Genomic DNA, 19179 nt, shown 5'->3' on the forward strand with positions numbered 1-19179 from the left:
CTCCCCAAGAGCAAGTATCTATTAAATTCTTGTTCTTTTATGTAAGTTGTTCTAACTTTGTGAAACTATCCAGAGTGATTTTGGAATGGAGTTGCTTAGAAATGTGATAACATCATTCACCTTGGAGTCGAAGAAGGCAGCTCTTTGTGAGCCCAGGGGGGAAGTGGCAGGTCTTGGAACCATCCAGACTCAACAGGCTGAAGAGGGGCCTGACCTCTTGAGGAGGTGGTTAGGAAAGTCCAGGAACAGGCCGTCTCCACAAGGAGGAAGCCAGGGAAGTCTGAGGAACCAAAGGGGCCGGGCTGGGGAAAGAACATGGTGGGCCTGGCCTGTGCCAGGCTGAAGCTCAGAAAGAACGGGATCTGGACTGGTGGCAGAATAAGGGGAATAAGAAGCGGTTTGTGGGGAGTTCCAAAATCGGAAGGGAAATAATAATAATTTTATTTCTATTTTATTTTATTTATTTAAAGCTGTTGATGTGCGATTCTGGCAGTCTCTCATGTCATCCCAGGGACAAGGGGGCTAAAGGGGGCTGGCTGGATCTGCTCCCGAGGGCTCCTCATTGTCCACAAAGAGGTGTGAGTGGAATCCCCCTCCCTGGGCAGCATCCTTGGTCCAGGGCTTTGAAAAGACCCCCAGGATGGAATGGAAGGTGATCAATTTGTGTAGGACACAAGAGGAGGGAGGTTGATTGATTCTTGGTTTGGGAGTCAATTCAAAACAAGCCACATCCGAAGGTCTTTGCCTCTGGATATGAGGGCATGGCTCATCTGTCTCCAATTTTAGGGAGTGGGTATTTGTTTTCCAATAAAAATGTGTCATTTCCTAGCGCTACCAGGATAATAGAAGCACACCAGCTTGCTTTAGGATTATTTATCTATCAGATTTATAAGGCTGCCATATTCCATGTCAAATCTGAGCAAGACTCACAGTAAGGAGACCTGCACAGCCAACCTTAGAAGAGAGAACAGGGATGCCACAGCCGTCAACCTGCCACCTAAGATGACACTCGTAAGGGATCTAGCCTCCTCCTGGCCAAGATGAGAACTTACTGGCAAGAAAAGGAAGGATGGCTGTGTGACCACTTGATGAGTTTTTACCTGCAATGAGGAGTCAAGATATTTCAGATACAGGGAGAAAACATTTATTTGGTGTATGGTATTCAGACAAAATGGTGCTTTATTGTACCGGAAGGCTCTCCCTCAGCATCATAGCCTCCTCCTTCCCCCTCACAGGTCAGTTGGGAGCCACTGTGACGGTCTCAAAGGCCTTGATGTCCTGGAATTTGTTGCAGGAGAAGTTGACGAGCAGCTGCTTTGTCCCGCTCTTGCTGGGACTGACCTCAAAGTGCATCTGTGAACTCTGCTTGGCCTTTAAGGGGGGCACCCTGCAGAGAAGGAGCAAGGGGACTGGTCAGTTTTGGTCTGGGCCGAGCGCTGGATTTGAGAAGCATCCAAGAGCTTGGAGGACCGGGCAGGGGCTGCATTCCCCTGCCTGCAAGGGGCTCTCCACCCTCCACCCACAGATCTCCTTCCCTGGGAGCTGGTTACCCTCCGGATCATGTGCCACCATTTGAGGAAGGGCCAGGAGCAGGCAAAAGCCAAACAGAGGGTGGCCAGGGTTGCATGAGGGTTGGCCGAGGGCCGAGGATCCTGTATCCACACAGAGAAGAGGAAGGATGTGGGGAAGGCCTCTGCCTGAGAGGGAGAGCCACCTGTCACCCAGGACCAGCTCTTCACGTGCCTTAACCCTGCAGCCAAAGCGGTGGACTTTCGGTTGGGAAGCTTCCCCTCAGGGCCAACGCCCTTCTAGAAGGAACCATTCCAAGGGACCTTGGAGAGCAACAAGTCCACCTCCCAGCCCAGCTTGGCAGCATCCCTGACAGAGGGCCCTCCGACTTCTGTTAAGGCACCTCCAGCAAAGTAGATCTCCCCCCTTCCCGTGGTCTGTTCCACAAGAGGAGCGGAAGGCTCAGTCTGGAGAAAGGAGACTGGGAAGTGGGGGGAATAAAAGGGTGCCCTGCAGAAGCTGCCCATCGCCATTGAAACCAGCACCAGAAACAATGGGCGACTGAAGCCAAACCTCACAGCAAGCCTTCTGTTACATCAGGGGCAAAGAGACGAGGACCTGGGGCTGAGCCCTGCGGGGCATCCCGTGTGACTCTTCAGACGGAGCCCGTTAACCTCCAGGCACTTGTTCTGTGCCCGAGCTGGCTTCCTGCCCACTGAACTACCCAGGGGCGAAGCCCCAGCGGGCACAACTTTCTTATGGGCTCATTGGGTGGAACTGGATTGAAAGCTTTGCTAACATCCGGATGCTCCCCGTCCACAGCACAGCCTTCCTCCACAACATTTGTGGCATGGTTAAAAAAGGCAGCCCCCCCTCAGTAAAGCCGTGGGTCGCCTTGGGCCCGTGTGCTTTGAAACGTTCCTCTTCCCTGCTTTGCTCGAGAGCCACGGTGGAGCAGAGAAGCAAAGGCAGGCCTTGAGCAGCAAAAGTCAGTCTCCTGGTAGATGCAGCCCCCCTCCCCAATTATGGTTTGGGGGGCGTGTGCAATTGGAAACTCCTCTTTGGCACAGCAGAGCAGTCACCTGGATCCCGCTCACATACACTCACGCACCCCAGTGGTGGGTTTCAACATTTTTTTACTACCAGTTCTGTGGTTGTGGCTTGGTGGGAGTGGCTTAGTGGGAGTGGCTTGGTGGGAGTGGCAGGGGAAGGTTACTGTAAAATCTCCATTCCCTCCCCACTCCAGGGGAAGGTTGCTGCAAAATCCCCATTTCCTCCCGATCAGCTGGGACTCGGGAGGCAGAGAATAGATGGGGGCAGGGCCAGTCAGAATTTTTACTACTGGTTCTCCAAACTACTCAAAATTTCCGCTGCCGGTTCTCCAGAACTGGTCAGAACCTGCTGAAACCCACCTCTGACGCACCCGCACCCTCCCGGCACTTACTTCAGCTTGAGTTTCTCTGCCAGCAGGTCACTGCCCTCCACCTGCAGAAGGCACTCCTTCAGCTCCTCGTCCAGAGGGTTGGTGAAGTTGGCTTCCACTTTTGTCGCCTGTCCCACTTTGGCCTGGCCCAGAACCTGCCCCGGAGCAGAGACCCTGGTGAGTCCAGTCTCCCTGAAGGCCTGGCAGGAGCCCAGGAGCCACAGACACGTTGCTCGTCCACTTCCCACCCCTGGCCGTGGCCTGCTTTGGCCGTTGCCCAGCCAGAGGGAGCTGTTGGCAAAGGCCCGCCCTCCCCTCCCCTGCCGAGCCAGCCCACCTTTATGGCAATGGAGGGATTGTCCAGAGTGATATCTCTTTCCACCACGGTGTCCTGCCCCTCTTCCAGCTGGCACAAGGCAGTGGCACGGAGCATATTGTCTGTGGTGAGGTGCTGCTGGTATTCGGCGTAGGAAATCTTGATAGGAAAGCTTTTTTCTGAAAGGAAAAGTCCAGCCGTGTCTGTCTCTGAGCTGGACCCAGTTGGGTGCTGGCAGCCCGTCCCCACTGCCCCCCCCCACAGTGCCCCTCTGCTGGTGAGGGAACCCAGGCACAGTTATACCCCGGAGCTGCTTTTGAAAGGAGTGCTTGGCGACTGCTTGGCTCTGTGTATGTCTGTGTGTGTGTGTGTGTGTGTGTGTGTGTGTGTGTGTGTGTGTGCGTGTGCGCTGTGCCTCCTCTGCTGATTAAAGCTGCCACAAGGAGGCTGCTGGGGTGCGGAGGGTGAAGGCTCCATGAAGCTCCCCTCGGAGGATTTAGACATTCAGGGCTAAAGTCTTTTTTTTTGTGCTGCAATTCTTGAAGCCCAAAAGTTCAAAAGATCTTCCCTTCTGGGTCAGGCTTGGTGCATTACTCCTTCAGGGCATGCTTGGCTACCCACCTACAGGAAAGGGGCATCACCCGCAAAGGAGCACGGAGGGCAGCCCTGAATCTCAAGCCCAGCAGCTGCCAACCTCTTGGACCTAAGATCTTGCCCCGCCCCCGCTGCCCCCCCAGGACAATCTTTGCGCCTTTGTGTGCCAAGGGCAGTCGCTTGTCGAAAGGAGGAAGGCAGGACCCAGCAAGGCTCATGCTGACCCGTGAAGATCCTGCAGCTCTAAAGCTCTGGTGTTCTTTTTTTTGGCACCTGCTCAAAACTGCAGGTGGCTGACAAATGCTCAGTAGTCTATCTCGTTGTGACCATCGGTGGATGGGGCAGGCTGAGGCACAAAGGAAGAGGGAAAGTGTGCCATGCCGGTCCTGACTGGGATGCTGCTTCCCTTCTGGTCATGGGCTGGATGCCAACCAAGCCACCTGCTACCACCTGGGCACGTGCCAGCCCTCAAAGGCCATGGCAAAGGATTGGATGCCTCTGGCCACTTTACTTACCAACACGGTTTGTGCCCATGCCCCTCTCTTCTCTCAGTCCACTACGGGGGGGAGGGGGAAGGGGTCAGGCATGGGCTCATCCCTCCTGCAGCTGGGGGTCAAGCCTGCTGCTCTCCCTGGGACGGGCAAGGTTTACCTTCTTGGGGGCCAAGGTCCACATTGAGGGTGTTCTTCCAGACCTCGCGGATAGTTTTCCCGGTGTAGATGATGGACCAGGCGGTCATGTTGGCTGTCAGCTTCCTGACCTCCGAAGCCAGGTTGGTCAGCTGCAAGACCAAGCTGACGTCCTTGCCAACCTCTGGGGGGCTCTCCAGCTTGAACTTCCCCGAGATGGGCTTCCCTGCTTCGGGCAGCCTGGCAGACGTGGCCGAGAGGATGTCAAGGTTCAGTTTGCCACGGGCTTTCCTGAAGACTTCCCTCTCCTTGGCCGAGCCTGAGAGAGAACCAAAGTGGTGTGTGTGCATGCCAGGAGAGGCCGCGTTATGCCAAGAGGCCTCGATTTCTGGGGGTCTGAGCCACCCAGCTGCCCGCCTGGGCTATGGGAGGAAAGGGGGCTGAGGATCACTTGTTCCTGGCTGGGACAAGGCGGCTCTGGCTTCTGCCGCTGCCTAAGGAGGCCCTCCTGCCCTGGCAGCTCCGGCCAGCTTCTCAGGAGCAGGAGCCAGCATAACCGGGAGGGTTTCGCTCTGTGGATGCTTCTGCCGCCACTGGCTCGGTTTCGGCTTGCCCTTCGTCCCTTCGTCAGCTTCAGTGGCAAAATCCACAATGCAAAGATTTGGTGACTCACCGAGAACATTAAATCACCCTTTTAATTACTCACTCTTTATTAATTACTCTGTATAAGCCACCCGGAGTTGCCTCGTCAATGATAAATTTATTGAATAAATGAATAGATTGCAGCAAGTGTGACGTCTATGCCCGGCATTAACCACACAGCCTTTGGTCCCCCAGATTCATCTCCCAATTTGTGTGATGCTGGAAGGGAGGCGCACGTTTCATTGACCTTACCTTCTGGGTATTTATAATCGCCTGTGACGTCCTGACGGGCGTAGCTGCCCACAGTTTTTGTGCTGGTGTTCTGGCCAATAGTTTTGGTCTCTGAGTAAATCAGTTTTTTTTCTCCAGTCCTGGTATCATAGAGCCAGGTGACACGGTCAGCATTGACCTCTCCAAAGACAAATGGGCAGTCATACACCAGGTCCACATCTCCCTCCTTGATGGCCGTCAGGGAAGCTGGGCCACACTGGAAGATGCCTGGGGAAGGAGACAATTAGGGTTAGGGGAGGGAGGGAGGGAGGGACGCCCATGGTGGAGCTGGGTGCACAGCGCCTGGTGATCTCCGGTCACCTCAGGAGCCGGGCAGCAGGAAACCTCACAGCAACTCCAGAGGGGTGGGGGGGTGGCGCTGCCAGCTACTCACTTAGGTGGCTTGGTCAGGGAGTAACCTCTCCTTACAGGAATGCGAATATGGCATCTGGGAATGAATGATCCCCTGCGGCCACTCAGTTCTTAACCTTTCATAAAAGCCCCCTGCTCAATTCTGGCTTTGCAGGAAGCCTTGGTTCATTAGCTGAGGTTTGCTTTGGTTCAGCTGCCACGATATGCACCGAGGTGCTTTGAATTCAAGGAGTTTAAAAGTTGTTAGCTGTGCAGCATCGCCAGGGGGAGATAAGCAGTCATCCAAACAGAACTAATGAATAATAACATAAATGTCTGTTCTGCGTGTAGCCGGGATGGTACCTTCTGTCCATCAGGAGGCAGGATCACCACCAAGGAAACCTTTCTGCAACTTTACGGAGTCAGAAAGTACAAAAAGATTACAGAAAAAAAGGCTTAGGGGACTCCCTCCCAACAACTAAGGAGAACTTAGTGCCATGGCATGTTGGCTGGTTATTTGGGGAGACTAGAATACCAGTGGGGGGAGTCTCACAGGCTGACCCGTTGCCCATTCCGCCTTGGCTGGACCTGCTAGCCCAAGCTCTCTTTCTAGGACATTTCAAAGTCTTGGGGGGAAAAGTGGGTGCAGCTCCCACCTAGGGCTCCCCTCTGTTAACCTGCTGCTGTCTCCTCTTGCTGCTACCTTGAGCGAGGTGTTGGACGAGAAGACCTCCGAGGTCCCTTCCTACCTTTGAATTCGAGGACTCCTTGCTGGTGACCCCACCCTGCCAGGGAGAGCCAGATGGGGCAATTCTGCCAGCGGAAGCCCGCCCCCTTGTACCTGAGCTCCTCTCCTGTGGGGTGGCATCCAGGATTTGCCAGCCGTGGTAGGTGGCCCCAAGGTCAGAGCGGGCAAACCAGCCTTCGTTCCACACATGGAAGTTCCTGCCAGCGAGCGGGAGAGAGGAGAGAGCCGGCCCGTTTGTGGGAGATGAGCACAGATGGCCACCCTCCACCCTCCCGCCCCATTTCTCCAGAGGGGCAAGATGGGCTTCCTGGGAGGGTTGTTCTGGGCTGCCTCCCCTGATAGAGACTGCCAGCCCCTAGCTGGAGCTTTCTTTGCCAGGCAGCCACTGGGTGCAGAAAACAGGACAAAAGGAAGTTTGTAGGGGGCAGGGCGGTGGTGGTGGGGAGAAGTGAGGAAAAGGGGTGTGTGGCATGTCCAGGTTGTTTCCACACAGAGTAAAGACCCCTGGGCAAAGGATGACCGGAGAGGAGAGGAGTGGGAGGTCTCTCTCTCCCTCTCTCTCTTTCTCTTCCTCTCCTCTCTTTTTACTGCCATCTAGTAGCCATTCTTTCTGAAGTGGGTGCCTTGCCTCTTTCCCACCACTGATGGGAGAAGGAGGGCAGGTGTTCTCTGGGGATACCTGTGCTGGCATGGGTATGTGTGTGTGTGGAGGCCTCAGCTTGCCTTTGATCAGGGAGGAAATCTCAGGAGGATCCGCATCGAATGAGGCTTGCCGGGAGGGGGGAGGCCCTTGAAAGACCTCATGGCCTTGGGTCACTCTGTCCCCGATGGCGGCTTCAGAAAGTGTGGTCTTCACGCACCACCATGTCACGGTACCAGGGGTGAAATGCTACCGGTTCGGACCAGTTCGGGAGGACCGGTAGCGGAGATTGGAGCTAGTTCGCCATACTGGTAGCAATTGCTGGCTGGCCACGCCCCCAAACCGGACCATGGCCCGCAGTCCTGCCATGCTTCCCTGTCTTCCATGCGGCCTTCCCCATGGCCAGCTTGCGAAGGCAGGCAAGCGGAAGGCCACGTAGAAAGCAGGCAAGCATGGCAGGGCTGCAGGGAAGGGAGCTAGTAGATTACTTCCTTCCCAGAAGCCCTGCCATGCTTGCCTGCCTTTCACGCTGCCATTGTTCGGAGCGTCAGCGACCTAAGGAAACGTCTTCCAAGTCTTCAAGATCGACTTTGAGAGTGCCAAGAAGCCGACAGCAAAAGTAGCGGCAGCGGGGGTGACGGGGCGTGTGTGTGTGCGTGTCCCTCTGCTGTCCTCCTCTCCCAGGTGACAGCCAGGGCTTCACTGCCTCCTCTTTTCCTCAGAGGGGCAGTGTTTGCCTCCAAGTCGTTGTGGAGGGACGGACGGACACACACACACACACACACACACACACACACACACACTTACACTTCTGTTGCTCTCCCCGCCACCGCCATTACTTTTGCTGTTGGCTTAAAGTCGATTTTGAAGAGCTGGAAGACATTTCCTTATATAGCCGCCAAACTCATTGTTGTGAGCGTCAGTGATCTAAGGAAACATCTTCTTATTTCTCCTCCCCATCCCCCCCCACTTTTTTTCCATTTCTGTACCTGGATTCTGCTAATTACACCTTCTCCTCCCCATTTCCCCCCCCCCCCCCGTTTTGCCATTTCTGTGCCTGGATTCTGCTTCTGCAAGAGAAGGCTCCAATGTTCGCTTGGGTGGCGGAGGGAAACTCAAAGCGTTGGGGGCTTCAGAAGGGCAGAATGTGCTTCAAAATGTGCAGCTCCTGGCTCTAACAGTGAGTGACGTCAAGTTGGCCATGCCCACCAAGTCACAGGACCAAGCCATGCTCATCAAGCCACACCCACACAATCGATAGCAAACATTTTTACATTTCACCCCTGAGATGTACCCTTGCTTTGTTCTGTGATAGGGCTTGCCTCCCTGTGCCTGCCCCACTCCTGGAAAGCAGGTTACCAACCTTGCAGAGAGCCAGGAGCCCCTCTTCCAGCACTGCTCCCCAGGTGGGAACGAAGCCGTAGGAGGAGGTGGGTGGCTGGCAGATGGGGCCGAGAGTGTGTCTCCCCTGCCCGCTGTGGCCACCTGGGGCCTAGAAACAAGAGGGGGGAGTCCAGAGGGTGGGGGGACAGTTTACCAGACACTGTCGGAGGCGATGTTCAGAGGGTTCCCCTCAGCATCATAGTAGACGTCTATTGTTAGGCTCATGTCCGTGTCGTGGGCAGAGTTGAAGTTGGAGATGGTTCGGCTGGGGATTCCCAGGCATCGGAGGACTGCGGGCAGAGGGAGAAGATGGAGACTGTCTTCATGGCAGGCACGCCTCTCAGGCAGTCTCCACAGAGGCCGAGCTGGGCGCCAGGGCCTCCTTGCCATGGAGCAGAGGCTAGGCGTAGGACGGGCTCCTTGTTACGGCCTCTTAGCTTCCACTTTTCAGGGCTCCCGAGGGTTGCGGTCCGCCAGCAGCCTGTGGAGCTGGCAGCGGAGTCAGACAGCGATGAGGCTGAGGAAGAACGTGGGCCAGTCCTGGAGGCTGGGAAAGGCCCAGATGCAGGCTCTGTGTTGGAGGAAGAGATGGGGCCAGGGCCATCGGGGATTGATGCATGGACTTCGGAGCCTCCAGAGGCTGACAGTAGAGGAAGAGGGGGAGCCTGTTCCTAGTGCACGAATGAGAAGATCTGCCAGAAAGCAGGAGCAGCTAAAGCAGAGAGGACAACTCGGGAGTAGGGCCAAGAGATGATTGGCCCCTCCCATAAGGCTTAAAAGACCAGCAACGGCTCTTGGCCTCTTTGCCGGAAAACAACCGTTGAGAGATTTGCTTCGTGTTTGGATGTATTTCTTTCCTGTCAGCGTCTTCTGTTCCTGAACTGTTGCCAAGAAAAGCCTTTGGCAGTTTGCCTAATTATCCCAAGGTTAGAGATAAACTGAAGGTGTTTTGAGAACTTTGCTTTCATTTAATTTGGAATAAACTGAGAATGAGTTAATTCTCAGCTGTTTTAATAAAATCTGTTCCTTTTTTGGAACCGTTTTGCATTTAATATTAACTACGTGGGCCTGGGTTACAACACCGAGATGCCTGTGGATGGATTGGCAAGAGCTAAAGGGTTTGGCTTTTTTGGGGGGGGGCAGGAGAGGAACGATGACCCACTATTCCCATTGTTCATCCATCGCTCCTCCCTGCCTGGGCATCAGAAGAAGTGAACAGGACAGCCTTCCCCCAGTCCATGCGCAGCTCCTCTTCACACCCTCTCTGGATGTGGCTTCCTGCTCATCTCTCCTGCCCTTCTTCTGTCAGGCCAGGCCAGGCCAGGCCAGGCCAGGCCAGGCCAGGCCAGGCCAGGCCAGGGGAGACCCTACCCGGCTTCCATTTTGCACCTTCTCTCCATGAGATGGGTCAGAGCGGGAGTTAAAGGTTTTCCACAGCAAGGCCCATCAGCCACACATCCCGAAGGGGGGAAACCAGAGAGGTGGAACCAGCAGCTCTTTCTTTCCCCATCTGAGCTCCCCCACTTGGACATCTAGTGGGGAAAGACTCCACAGCCCCCACCCCCTGAGGCAGGACAGAGGGGTCTGCAGGATCGTGGGGCTGATTCAGTCCTTCCAGACCACCTTGGGTCTGAGGGCAGCACACATGGCATTTCTGCCGCCTCAGATCCAGCATCTGCCAGGAGAGACTCCCCGAGTCTCCCCACTTCTCAGGAGGCCTACCTGTGTTCAGCACCCCTGCAAAGACCCAGCACTGCCCGTAGCGGACGGGCCTGAAGCCAGAGCTCTTCCATTTGCGCAAGATGTCCACGCTACCCGTCCAGCTGCTGGGGCTCTCCCCCCCGGCGTAATTCCCACTCCAGTTCCCTTGCAAGACGCCGTTGTCATCGTTGCTGTTCACCTGGGAGGGAAGCCAAGAGAAGCTGCTGTGGGAAAGTTGCTTTGCCCCACCAGCTGCATGGGTGGCCTGTTTGTCTCCTGGCGCAGCTCCAGGCTGCCCTTTGTGGCCCGGGGCCGGGTTGTTTGGAGGATTGCCTCTGGCCAGCCATGTTCAATCGCTCACAAGGTCTGGCAGAAGAGGCATGCCCCGGGGTTCTGTCTGTCAAGGGGTGTCATCTGGCAGGGCTCTGGATATTTATTTCATTTATTAATTACATTTACACGCTGCCATCTTGCTATCCAAAGTGAGGTGTCATCCTCCCCGAGATGAGATTTGCCCTAATCTTGCTTGTCTTCCATCAGGCTTCAAAGCCCTGGTCCTTTAAGGCCTGGTCACTGGGCCTGGGGGTCAGAAGGGGGTTGACCCCTTCCATTGGCTAGTTTGATGGTTATGGATGGATCTGTTTTTACCCAGCGGCTATTTTATGTGCAAGGCCATTTTTGGGGGGGTGGGGGTGTCTTTCTGCTTTTCCTATATTTCTCAAACATTCATTGCTACCCAAAGTCATTAATTCCTCATGGGCAGCTTTATCAATTGAATAAATAGGGAAACAAGCTCTTTTCTGATACAACCAAGGCAGAACTCCTGCAGTGGAAACCTGACAGGTGAGCCACCAGAGCGACCTGAAACTTGAAGGTCCACCTGGGACTTTTCAGCTTCCCTTGGCCGCCATTGGGGACTGGAGATGGAGGGGGGGCTCAAAAGAGCCTGCCCCTCCCTGAGGGAGTGTGAGAGACACCGGAAGGCTGTCTTCCTCCTCTCTGGATTCCCCTAGGGGATGTCCCGGGGGCAGATTCAGAAGCCAGCCGTTGGGTCCCAATGTGGCCATCCAAACGCACTCCAAGGAAGCCCACAGCAAGCAGGACCTCAATACATGGCTCCAAGCCGCTGGCTAAGTGGTGGTATGGCTGGGTTTGCAGACCCTGTTTTCAGGGTGGTAAATAGAGGGAGGAGGAGCTGCAGTTCAATACCAAGCAAGATCCCCTGGATCTGAAAATGGGATCTGAGCTGAAAGGGATCTTGGCATCCAGCTGGGTCGTCCCCAATTCAGCATGTGAAGATGCCAGCCGACGGCTTTGAATGGTACTGCCAGAGGCCCTGCGGGTCAGATGTTCCCTTCGCTTTGGGGGGAAATGGTATCTTAAATTGGCACAACAAACTCATGGTATTCTGCTAAAATCCCGGCTGGAGAAATTGGGAGATGTGGGGGGAAGAGGCTGGGGCGGGGCTCTGCAAAGCATTCAGTTTGCCCCTCACCTCCAAAAGGAGGCATCGTTTTTGCCCCGTCCCTTGGGCTACAGGGGGAAGGGGGACCTGAAGGGGCTTTCTTATGATGTGAGCTGGATGCGAAAATGTTCATACCATGGCGCTGAGCACCCGCCCAATGTATTTGGGGTCATTCCGGCGATGCAGATCAGCTGTGGGATCCTTGCGGTAGCTTAAGCTCCGGTCCAGAATGAAGAGGCAAATGTCCAGGATCTCGTGTTGGAACTGTTGGCAGAGGAGGTATCAGGCGGGCAATTTCCCCCCCTCCCAATACACACACACACAAGCATACACAATTAGAGGCAACAGTGGCTGTGGTAGCTTGGATGCCACCGGCTGATTCCTGAGGTGGGGAAGGTCACCTGGAACCACCTTCAGGTGCCACCAGGAAGGAGTTCCAGTCTTCTGAAGGCCTGGCTTTGATGGGCAGGATTCTCATTTCAGCTTGGCCTTCCTTTTGGGGGGGGGGCATCTTGTCAGAAATTCCTCTGTCACCCAAGTCTACATCTCTTCCCCCTTCCAGCTCCCTGAATGGAGATCTTGGGATGGTGTGGACAGGGCCCTTCTAGGTGGCTGGGGTATGTCTTTTCTTCCTAGTCGGGGTGGGGGGGGGAGGAGGGAGATCAGGAGGATGCCTGTTTTTCCCCAGTGCTTCTCAGCTGTTGCAAGATTCCCTCCAGCCCAAGGCTGGGGGGCCCCAGGAGAGGCTGTGGGGATGGCAGCTAGTGCAGAAAGGTTGACTAACCAAGCCAGGGGAAATAATCCAGTGGCACCATTCAGGAAAGGATTCCAGGATCCCGTGTGAATTTACAGCTGAATGATGTATCCTTTCTCTTTACCTGGCCATAGTTCCACCCGACCTGAGAGATGCGGTTCGTGCTCCCCACAAAGAGAACCCCAAACTCCGAGAGGACATATTCCTGACGATGTGCGTTGTCTGGCATGAATACTTCATCCTCTGAAAACCAAGCGTCAGGCAGACACAGTGACCAGGGGGTGGGGCTTTCTCCCCCAGGGAGTAGGGGTGTGCTGTGGACTCTTCAGATGGTACCCCAACACCAGTGGTCAAACCTTGCCCCAAACGGCACAGAAGCATCGAGAGATGCCCCGTTGATTGAGAGGCAAGACCTGGGCATTCAGGGGGTGCCTGAGGCCATCAGGAGACTGAGGGGGCAGCCCCCCCCATCTCTTTTAAAGTGGGAAAGGGCAAAAGGGTGCAGGAGAATTGTCCATCTTTGCTGTGCCCATTAGAATAGAGGCTGCCCCGTGCCAAGGCTCCCAGAGGCTGGCAGAGCTTTGAGTTTTGCCCTCTCTGCCCCTTGCTAGGCTGCTTGGTTACCTGGCAGCCAAGGGTTGAACAGCAGCACGAAAGTGCCCAGGACGGAGACGCCGGAGCCGCTCTTGATGCCCAGCCGGTAGCGTCCGATGGCGGCGTTCGCTGGGCTGGTGATGGAGAAGGCCGACGAGCCGGAGATCTGCACCGCGCTCCAGGAGCCTCTGCTGGGGGCGCTGGAGACCCCAAAGTCCACGCGGGTCTTCGCCTGCATGGCAGCGGTCGAGCCTGGGAGGGAAAGCGGTCACCGCTCAGGGGAGGCAGCGGAGTGGGCTCCTCCTTGTGGCGGCAGCTGCTACTGCAGCCGGCACTCGGCTGGGGAGCGCGGATCCCGCAGAAGACGGCGGCGGCTGGTGCTGCGGAGGGGCCAGCCGCCGGCGTCCGGGTGTCCCGCAGCGCCTGAGAGGGACTCGCCTGGCTGGGCCCGCGCTCTCCGGGAGCCCCCGTTAGCCTGGTGAGGGGGTGGGCACCGAGGGCGAAGCGCGTCTCTAGGCAGAGACGGGAAAAGAGGAGGCACACTACCTCTGTCCACGGTGAAGATGACGCCGGTGGCGGCTGGAGGCGACCCCATCGTTATGGAGAAACCCTGGCCCCGCCGAACCACCAGCTCGGTGCCAGAGTAGGAGTTGGTGCGGTGCTCGCGGGCGTTCTCGCTCTGCCTCCAATCGATGTTGCTTGGTGCTGTCAAGGAGAGAGATGGCCGGGACTGCCGCTTCCATGCTGCTCCTTGAAGGAGCAAGAGCGGCGCCCCCTTCCCCTTCCACGAGGGGCCACCGATAGGACTGCGGGGTGTCAACTGGGGGTTGAGCTAGCCATTGCTCTGGTCCCGTGACAGGTTTGCACAGGAAGCTGCAGCACCCCAGCCAGAGGACTTGTGGTCGACCCCCCCCCCCCCATCCCTCCCAAAGAATCAGAGCCTCGGTTGCTTAGGGGCTTATAGAACCCTGAGGATCCTGGACGCCGGAGCCTTCCATGGGATCACAGGAGCCCTATGGACCTTGCTCCGGGCACTGCTGGCTATCTGATCTGGGTCACCTTTAGAGTTTTGCTGATGCTCAGAATGGTTGTAGAGAAATCCTGGCGGAAGAGAGGCAGGCAGTGGCCAAAAAACAAACCTGGAAAAGGGACGGTGCACTGCAGGAGCCTGGAAGGGCCATGCAGGAGCCCCTGACATTCTTGGACCAGCCATGGAAGAGAAACACCTTCCCAGGCAAGAGGAGGAGGAGAGCCACAGACAAACACCAACAGCCTCCAGACCTGGTGATGGGACTTGTCTGTCAGTTCCCTCTGCACTGGCTGCTCCTGATGCTGGGGGCCAAAACTAGAACTCCCCACAGTCTCCCTCCAGCACTATCGATCACAATTCCCCAGCCCTTGTTAAAGGTCTGGAGAATCCTCCAGGCCCTCATTAAGGATCCTCTGGACCCACCCTCTAAAAGCTAAAAGGAAATAAATCTGAGGGGGGAGGGAGCAGCAGGGCCACAGGACCCCGAGGACCCCCAAGCCCTGCCAAGGCAGGAGCCTTTTCCCCACAGTTCCAGACTCCTCTTGACTTAGACAGGGCCAGGAAGGCGCCCCAAAGGAGAGAGACTCAGTCTTGAGAGCTCAGCCCAACCCATCCTGCAAGCACTGGCATGCTTGAGGGTGCTGTGCCCTGCTGCCACTACCTCCCTCCCAATTGTGGGTCTTTTACAGGTGTCCCCTTCTCCCCACTCAGTGAGCATGCATCCCTGCACATGCACACTTCAGGGCAAAATATCCTGCATAAAGAGCCAGCCCGAGTCAAAGTCCTGCAGGAAGTCGTGGCTTGGGGCTCCTTTCCTTCAGAGCTGAGCTTCACTCCCTTCGAGCGCTTAGGCTGGCTGGCAGCTCTTGCAGAGCGGAACTCAGGGTACACAGGTAGGTGCTGAAACCGCTTGCTTTTCTGTGCTTTCTGCTTTCCTTCCAGGGTGGGCTATGCTGCCCCAAAGTGTCCACACCTGCTCCTCTCCCTTCTGTGCCAGCAGTGCAGGGGCAATAGAAAAGGCCCTCCAGGCCCCCGGATAGGAAAAGGCAGGGGGCCGGAGGTGTGCTGGACAAGCCTGGTGTCAGGTCTGCTGGGTGAGGGGCCCTGCAGTCCTTGGAGCTCCCCTGGAAGGAGGCCTTGCGTCCTAAGAGCCTTGGTGGTCCCCCAGCTCAGCCTGCCTGCTACTTACCAGCCATGGTCTCTGGTGCTCTCCCAGCTGCTCTCAGGACGTCTCTGGACAATGTTCTGGGATCAGATAAAGGATCAGAGGGATTTGGGAACAACCTTATATAGGGTGCACTGGCAGCTCCTCCTCCTCCTCCCCCTCCTCCTGCCCAGGGGTGAGGCTCCTGGGTCACCTTAGTGGTGCTGCAATGTTCTCCGGCTGTCTTGCCCTGATGCAAGAGGAGGGCATGGGAGACACGGGCGGCTCTTCTCACTGATGAGTGAGAGGCTGAGAAAGGGTGCAAGTAGGGAGTCACTTGCCAAGGAGAAATGGGGAGGGTGAGTCAGCCACATGCACCGATTGCCCTGGCCTGCCTTGTCAGAGGAGGCCCTCAAGGCAGAAGGGGTGACACGGGCTCCCAGAGAATGCAGGCCAGTCTGATCCAGGGTCATCATGGTATCCCCCTGGCAGTTGCTGCCACTGTGCGGAGCAGATGAGATGGTGCACAAGGGCTCTCTTCTGAATCTGGGGCTAAGAAGTCCAAGCATCTGAGAAAGGCCCCCTGCCCAGTTCCTGGTACCACGACCCTGTCAGCCCCAGGACTGCGGCAGCAGATCTTCTCAAGCGGTGCCTCTGCAGCCCCTGGGACAGTGGTGAAATCCAATTTTTTTTTACTACCAGTTCTGTGGGCGTGGCTTGGTAGGCATGGCAGGGGAAAGGTACTGCAAAATCTCCATTCCCATCCCACTCCGGGGGAAGGATACTGAAAAATCCCCATTCCTTCCCCACTCTGGGGCCAGCCAGAGGTGGTATTTGACAGTTTCCAAACTACTCAAAATTTCCGCTATCGGTTCTTTGAACTGCTCAAAATTTCTGCTACCGGTTCTCCAGAACCTGTCAGAACCTGCTGGATTTCACCCCTGCCCTGGGATCAAAAACAAGCCGGGGGAGGAGCAGCTGTTTGCAAGCTAAGAGGCAGAGCCATCCAACAGCCTCGTGGTGTAGACCAGCCAGCAGCCAGCTATCTTAGGCCAAGCTGGGAGAGGACTCCACCCTTGGATTTGACTGTCTCTCAAAATCCCCCCCACCCCTGGTATAACGTCAGTTTATCATTTGGCTTTCTCTGAGGGGTGAAGAAAACCTTTTTAACATTTTAACTGGTTATGAACTCATTTGTTACAGGTCTGTGTGCTTGTGTGTGTCTGTGTGTCAACTCCTTGTGACTGCCTGGGCAAAGTTTTTCCAAAGTGGTTGGCCATTGCCTCCTGCCCAGGGCTGAGAGAGAGTGACTGGCCCACGGTCGCCCAGCTGGCTTAGTACCTAAGTGGGACTAGAATGGATGTCCTGCCTCTTTCCAGGCCAGCACCTTGACCGTGACACCACACAGATTCCCAGTCTTGGCCCAAACCCTCCAAAGAGTCTTTTGGCAGAGCAGAAGCTGAACTGGGCATAAGTGAGAGAGATTCATTGCAGCTCTACTTCTGCCAGGGACGATTCCATGTGCTCAGTTGTGGCTCTTCTATGGTCAGACTGACAGACGGAATCTCAGGTGGAATTCGGGGGGGTGGGATCCCCCAAGGGAGAATTTCAGCTTCACTTGGGCCTCTCCATTTCCCTCCACCAAACCTGCCATCATCCACTCAGGTTATCGTCTCTCTGGGATCATTCGTTTCCTTTCTTTCCACCTGCAGAAGCCTCTGCTTAGGCAGGGGGAAAGGGCTGCTGCTTGCAAATAGCTGAATGAGCCGTATTTCTAAGAGTGGGAGACATTATCCACGCCCCCCCACACACACACCCATATTGCCTGATCTGCCAAACCCTCCTCTGCTGGTCTAAAATTTCTCATAAACATGTTCAGTCCGGTGTGCCATTGGCCATCAAGGGGGATCCCCAAGGTACTGAATCAGAGAGCCTCTCCTGCCCTCCCAAGCCAGGAGGCCCAGGCTGAGCCTCCAGGCAGAGAGCGAGTGCTGGGGGAAGGGGCACCTTCCCCCAGCACTCCTGCATCCCTCCCTCTGGCTATCCTCTCCTGTAATGCCTCCTGAGCACCTTCCCTGTGTCTCCCGGGACGTGTCTCTCTCTCGGCTTCTCTGCCACCCAGTGGGCAGCCGACCAAGTCGCTCCTACAAGGTGCTGGAAACAGCCCGGAGCCATGGTGGCTTTTAGGTAGCCTAAATATGTGAGGAATTCAACCATGCAATTACAACACCACGCAGAGAAAGTCTGTGAATCTGGGGCCCCATGGGGCAGCGTTAGGCGATGAGATCGTTTGGATCACAATTTCCACAAGCTCTTGCCAGCAGCATAACTTGTTGGGCTGGTAGCACTTGGAGGATGGCTTCTCTGGAAAGGTGCCCAAGTTGCATCTCACCCAAATTGGGGGTGGCTCCCCCATCCCTCAGCCTGCAAGACATCCTTAATTCAATCTTTCTTTTTCTCTATATTTTATTCTCTCTCTCTCTCTCTCTCTCTCTCTCTCTCTCTCTCTCTCTCTCTCTCTCTCATTCACTCACACACACACACAGAGTACACACCAGGGGTCCACTGGCTACTGGGGTAGTGTGAGTCTTTCTGGCATCTCTCCCCCAGTGGGGGCTCAGCAAAAGGTTCCACCTTGGTCTGGTGGCTCTCTTGCCTGGGAGGAAATCAGGCCCTGCGTGTCCACCAGCTGCTGCCTGGCTTGCAGGGCTGCCTGGTAAGGAGGATCACCCCACAACCCCCTGCTGTGTGGCTGAGGGGAGGGAAGAGCAAGGGCTCTCCTCGGGCTGCCAGCCTCGCAGGCCATGCCTTTGGCAGCCTTGGAGGAAGCTGCGTTTTTGGGCCACCCGTCCGGCCTTTGCCACTTTGCTGAGAGCCCCCCCCCCTCCCAGCCTGCAGAGTGGCTGGCATGAACCGCCTCCACCGTCCTGGACCCAAAGGAGGAGCTGGGATGGACGGACAGACAGTCTCTTAGCTATTGCTTTCCATGCTGGATCCTCTCCTGGATGCGCCCACACTACTTCCCCCAGCCACGGAAGAGCAGCTTGGGGGTCTGGCAGTGAAGCGAAGGACCCCAGTCTTGCTGCACGTTGGGTGCCTTGTGACTGTGACACAAGAATTGGGAAAGTCGGGGAAGCGCTGGAGCAATCCGGGCCACAAAGTGAGCAAGAGCCAGGCAGGAAGGGCTGGGGCAACGCAGAGTATTTGCCAACCTGCCGGTTCCTGGCGCAGCCTGCCAGCCACACGCACACATGCCCCACAGGAGAGTCTCCTTGGCCCAGGTTCCCCCCCGCCCCCCAGTGATCTAGGAGCCTCTGCCTTAACCATCGCTTTGATGCAATCTTCAACCACAAGAGAGTTTCAGTTGCAAAACAGCTGACGAAGCGTGTGCTGAAGGACATCCCCCCCCAGGGGCGAGTCTCCCCGGAACTGCCCACCATGCACCTTCCTTGGTTTCCAAAGTAGCCCTGCACGTGACCCTAAAAGAGAGAGGCAGCGAAGGCATCTCAGCAGGCAGCAGCCCTGCAGGGAAGTGACTTCCCTGCAGGGCTGCTGTGTGGTGTGTGTGGTGTGTGGTGTGTGTGTGTGTGTGTGTGTGTGTGTGATTGCGAAGGGAGAGAATGCTTTCCTTCCTGCCTTGCCTGGGGATTTCCAGGGCCTTCATCCTGGTAGGAGAGCCAGTACTATGTAGTGGTTACGGCAGCAGGCTAGGAGCCGGGAAACAGTGAGTTTGAGTTCTGCCTTGGGCATGAAAACCAGCTGGGTGACCTTGGGGCAGCCCCTCTCTCCCAGCCCCAGGGAGGAGGCAACTTGCCTCCAGAAACCCTGGCCGAGGGAACTGCAGGGACTTGCCCAGGCACTCACCATAGTTTTTGTGGGCACAGCCTGGAAGGAAGCCTTATTGTACAAAGTACAGGTGATTTTCCCATGCCAAAAGGCCATCCATCTTATTAATCATACGCCGAATGGCAGGACCAGCCAAATAA

The 19179-nt window shown here is 56.0% G+C and overlaps 1 protein-coding gene across 1 annotated transcript; it reads right to left on the minus strand.

Annotated features, from left to right (window-relative positions):
* Positions 1-1142: 1142 nt before the first annotated feature.
* On the minus strand, positions 1143-17368 carry LOC139315136 (protein-glutamine gamma-glutamyltransferase E-like). The gene is made up of 14 exons (XM_070941155.1): positions 17264-17368; positions 15239-15294; positions 13566-13825; positions 13050-13271; positions 12550-12668; positions 11807-11935; positions 10228-10405; positions 8660-8795; positions 6576-6679; positions 5366-5611; positions 4494-4790; positions 3270-3427; positions 2954-3087; positions 1143-1387 (listed from the first exon to the last, which is right to left on the minus strand). The coding sequence occupies exons 1-14, from the start codon at positions 17366-17368 to the stop codon at positions 1237-1239; spliced, it is 2295 nt and encodes a 764-aa protein (XP_070797256.1). The 3' UTR covers positions 1143-1236.
* Positions 17369-19179: the final 1811 nt, after the last annotated feature.

This window comes from Pituophis catenifer, unplaced genomic scaffold, assembly GCF_029215685.1.
Source record: "Pituophis catenifer annectens isolate HBS135680 unplaced genomic scaffold, rPitCat1.0.hap2 SCAF_3, whole genome shotgun sequence".
NCBI lineage: Eukaryota > Metazoa > Chordata > Lepidosauria > Squamata > Colubridae > Pituophis > Pituophis catenifer.

Bases quoted from the DNA above. Each gene is read 5' to 3' on its own strand.
- LOC139315136 (XM_070941155.1), bottom strand. From the start codon at position 17,368: ATGGCTCCGGGCTGTTTCCAGCACCTTGTAGGAGCGACTTGGTCGGCT. The intron at 13,272-13,565 runs GTAGTGTGCCTC...TTTCCCTCCCAG, and splicing joins CATCTTCACCGTGGACAGAG to GCTCGACCGCTGCCATGCAG. The intron at 4,791-5,365 runs GTAAGGTCAATG...GTTCTCTCTCAG, and splicing joins CGATTATAAATACCCAGAAG to GCTCGGCCAAGGAGAGGGAA.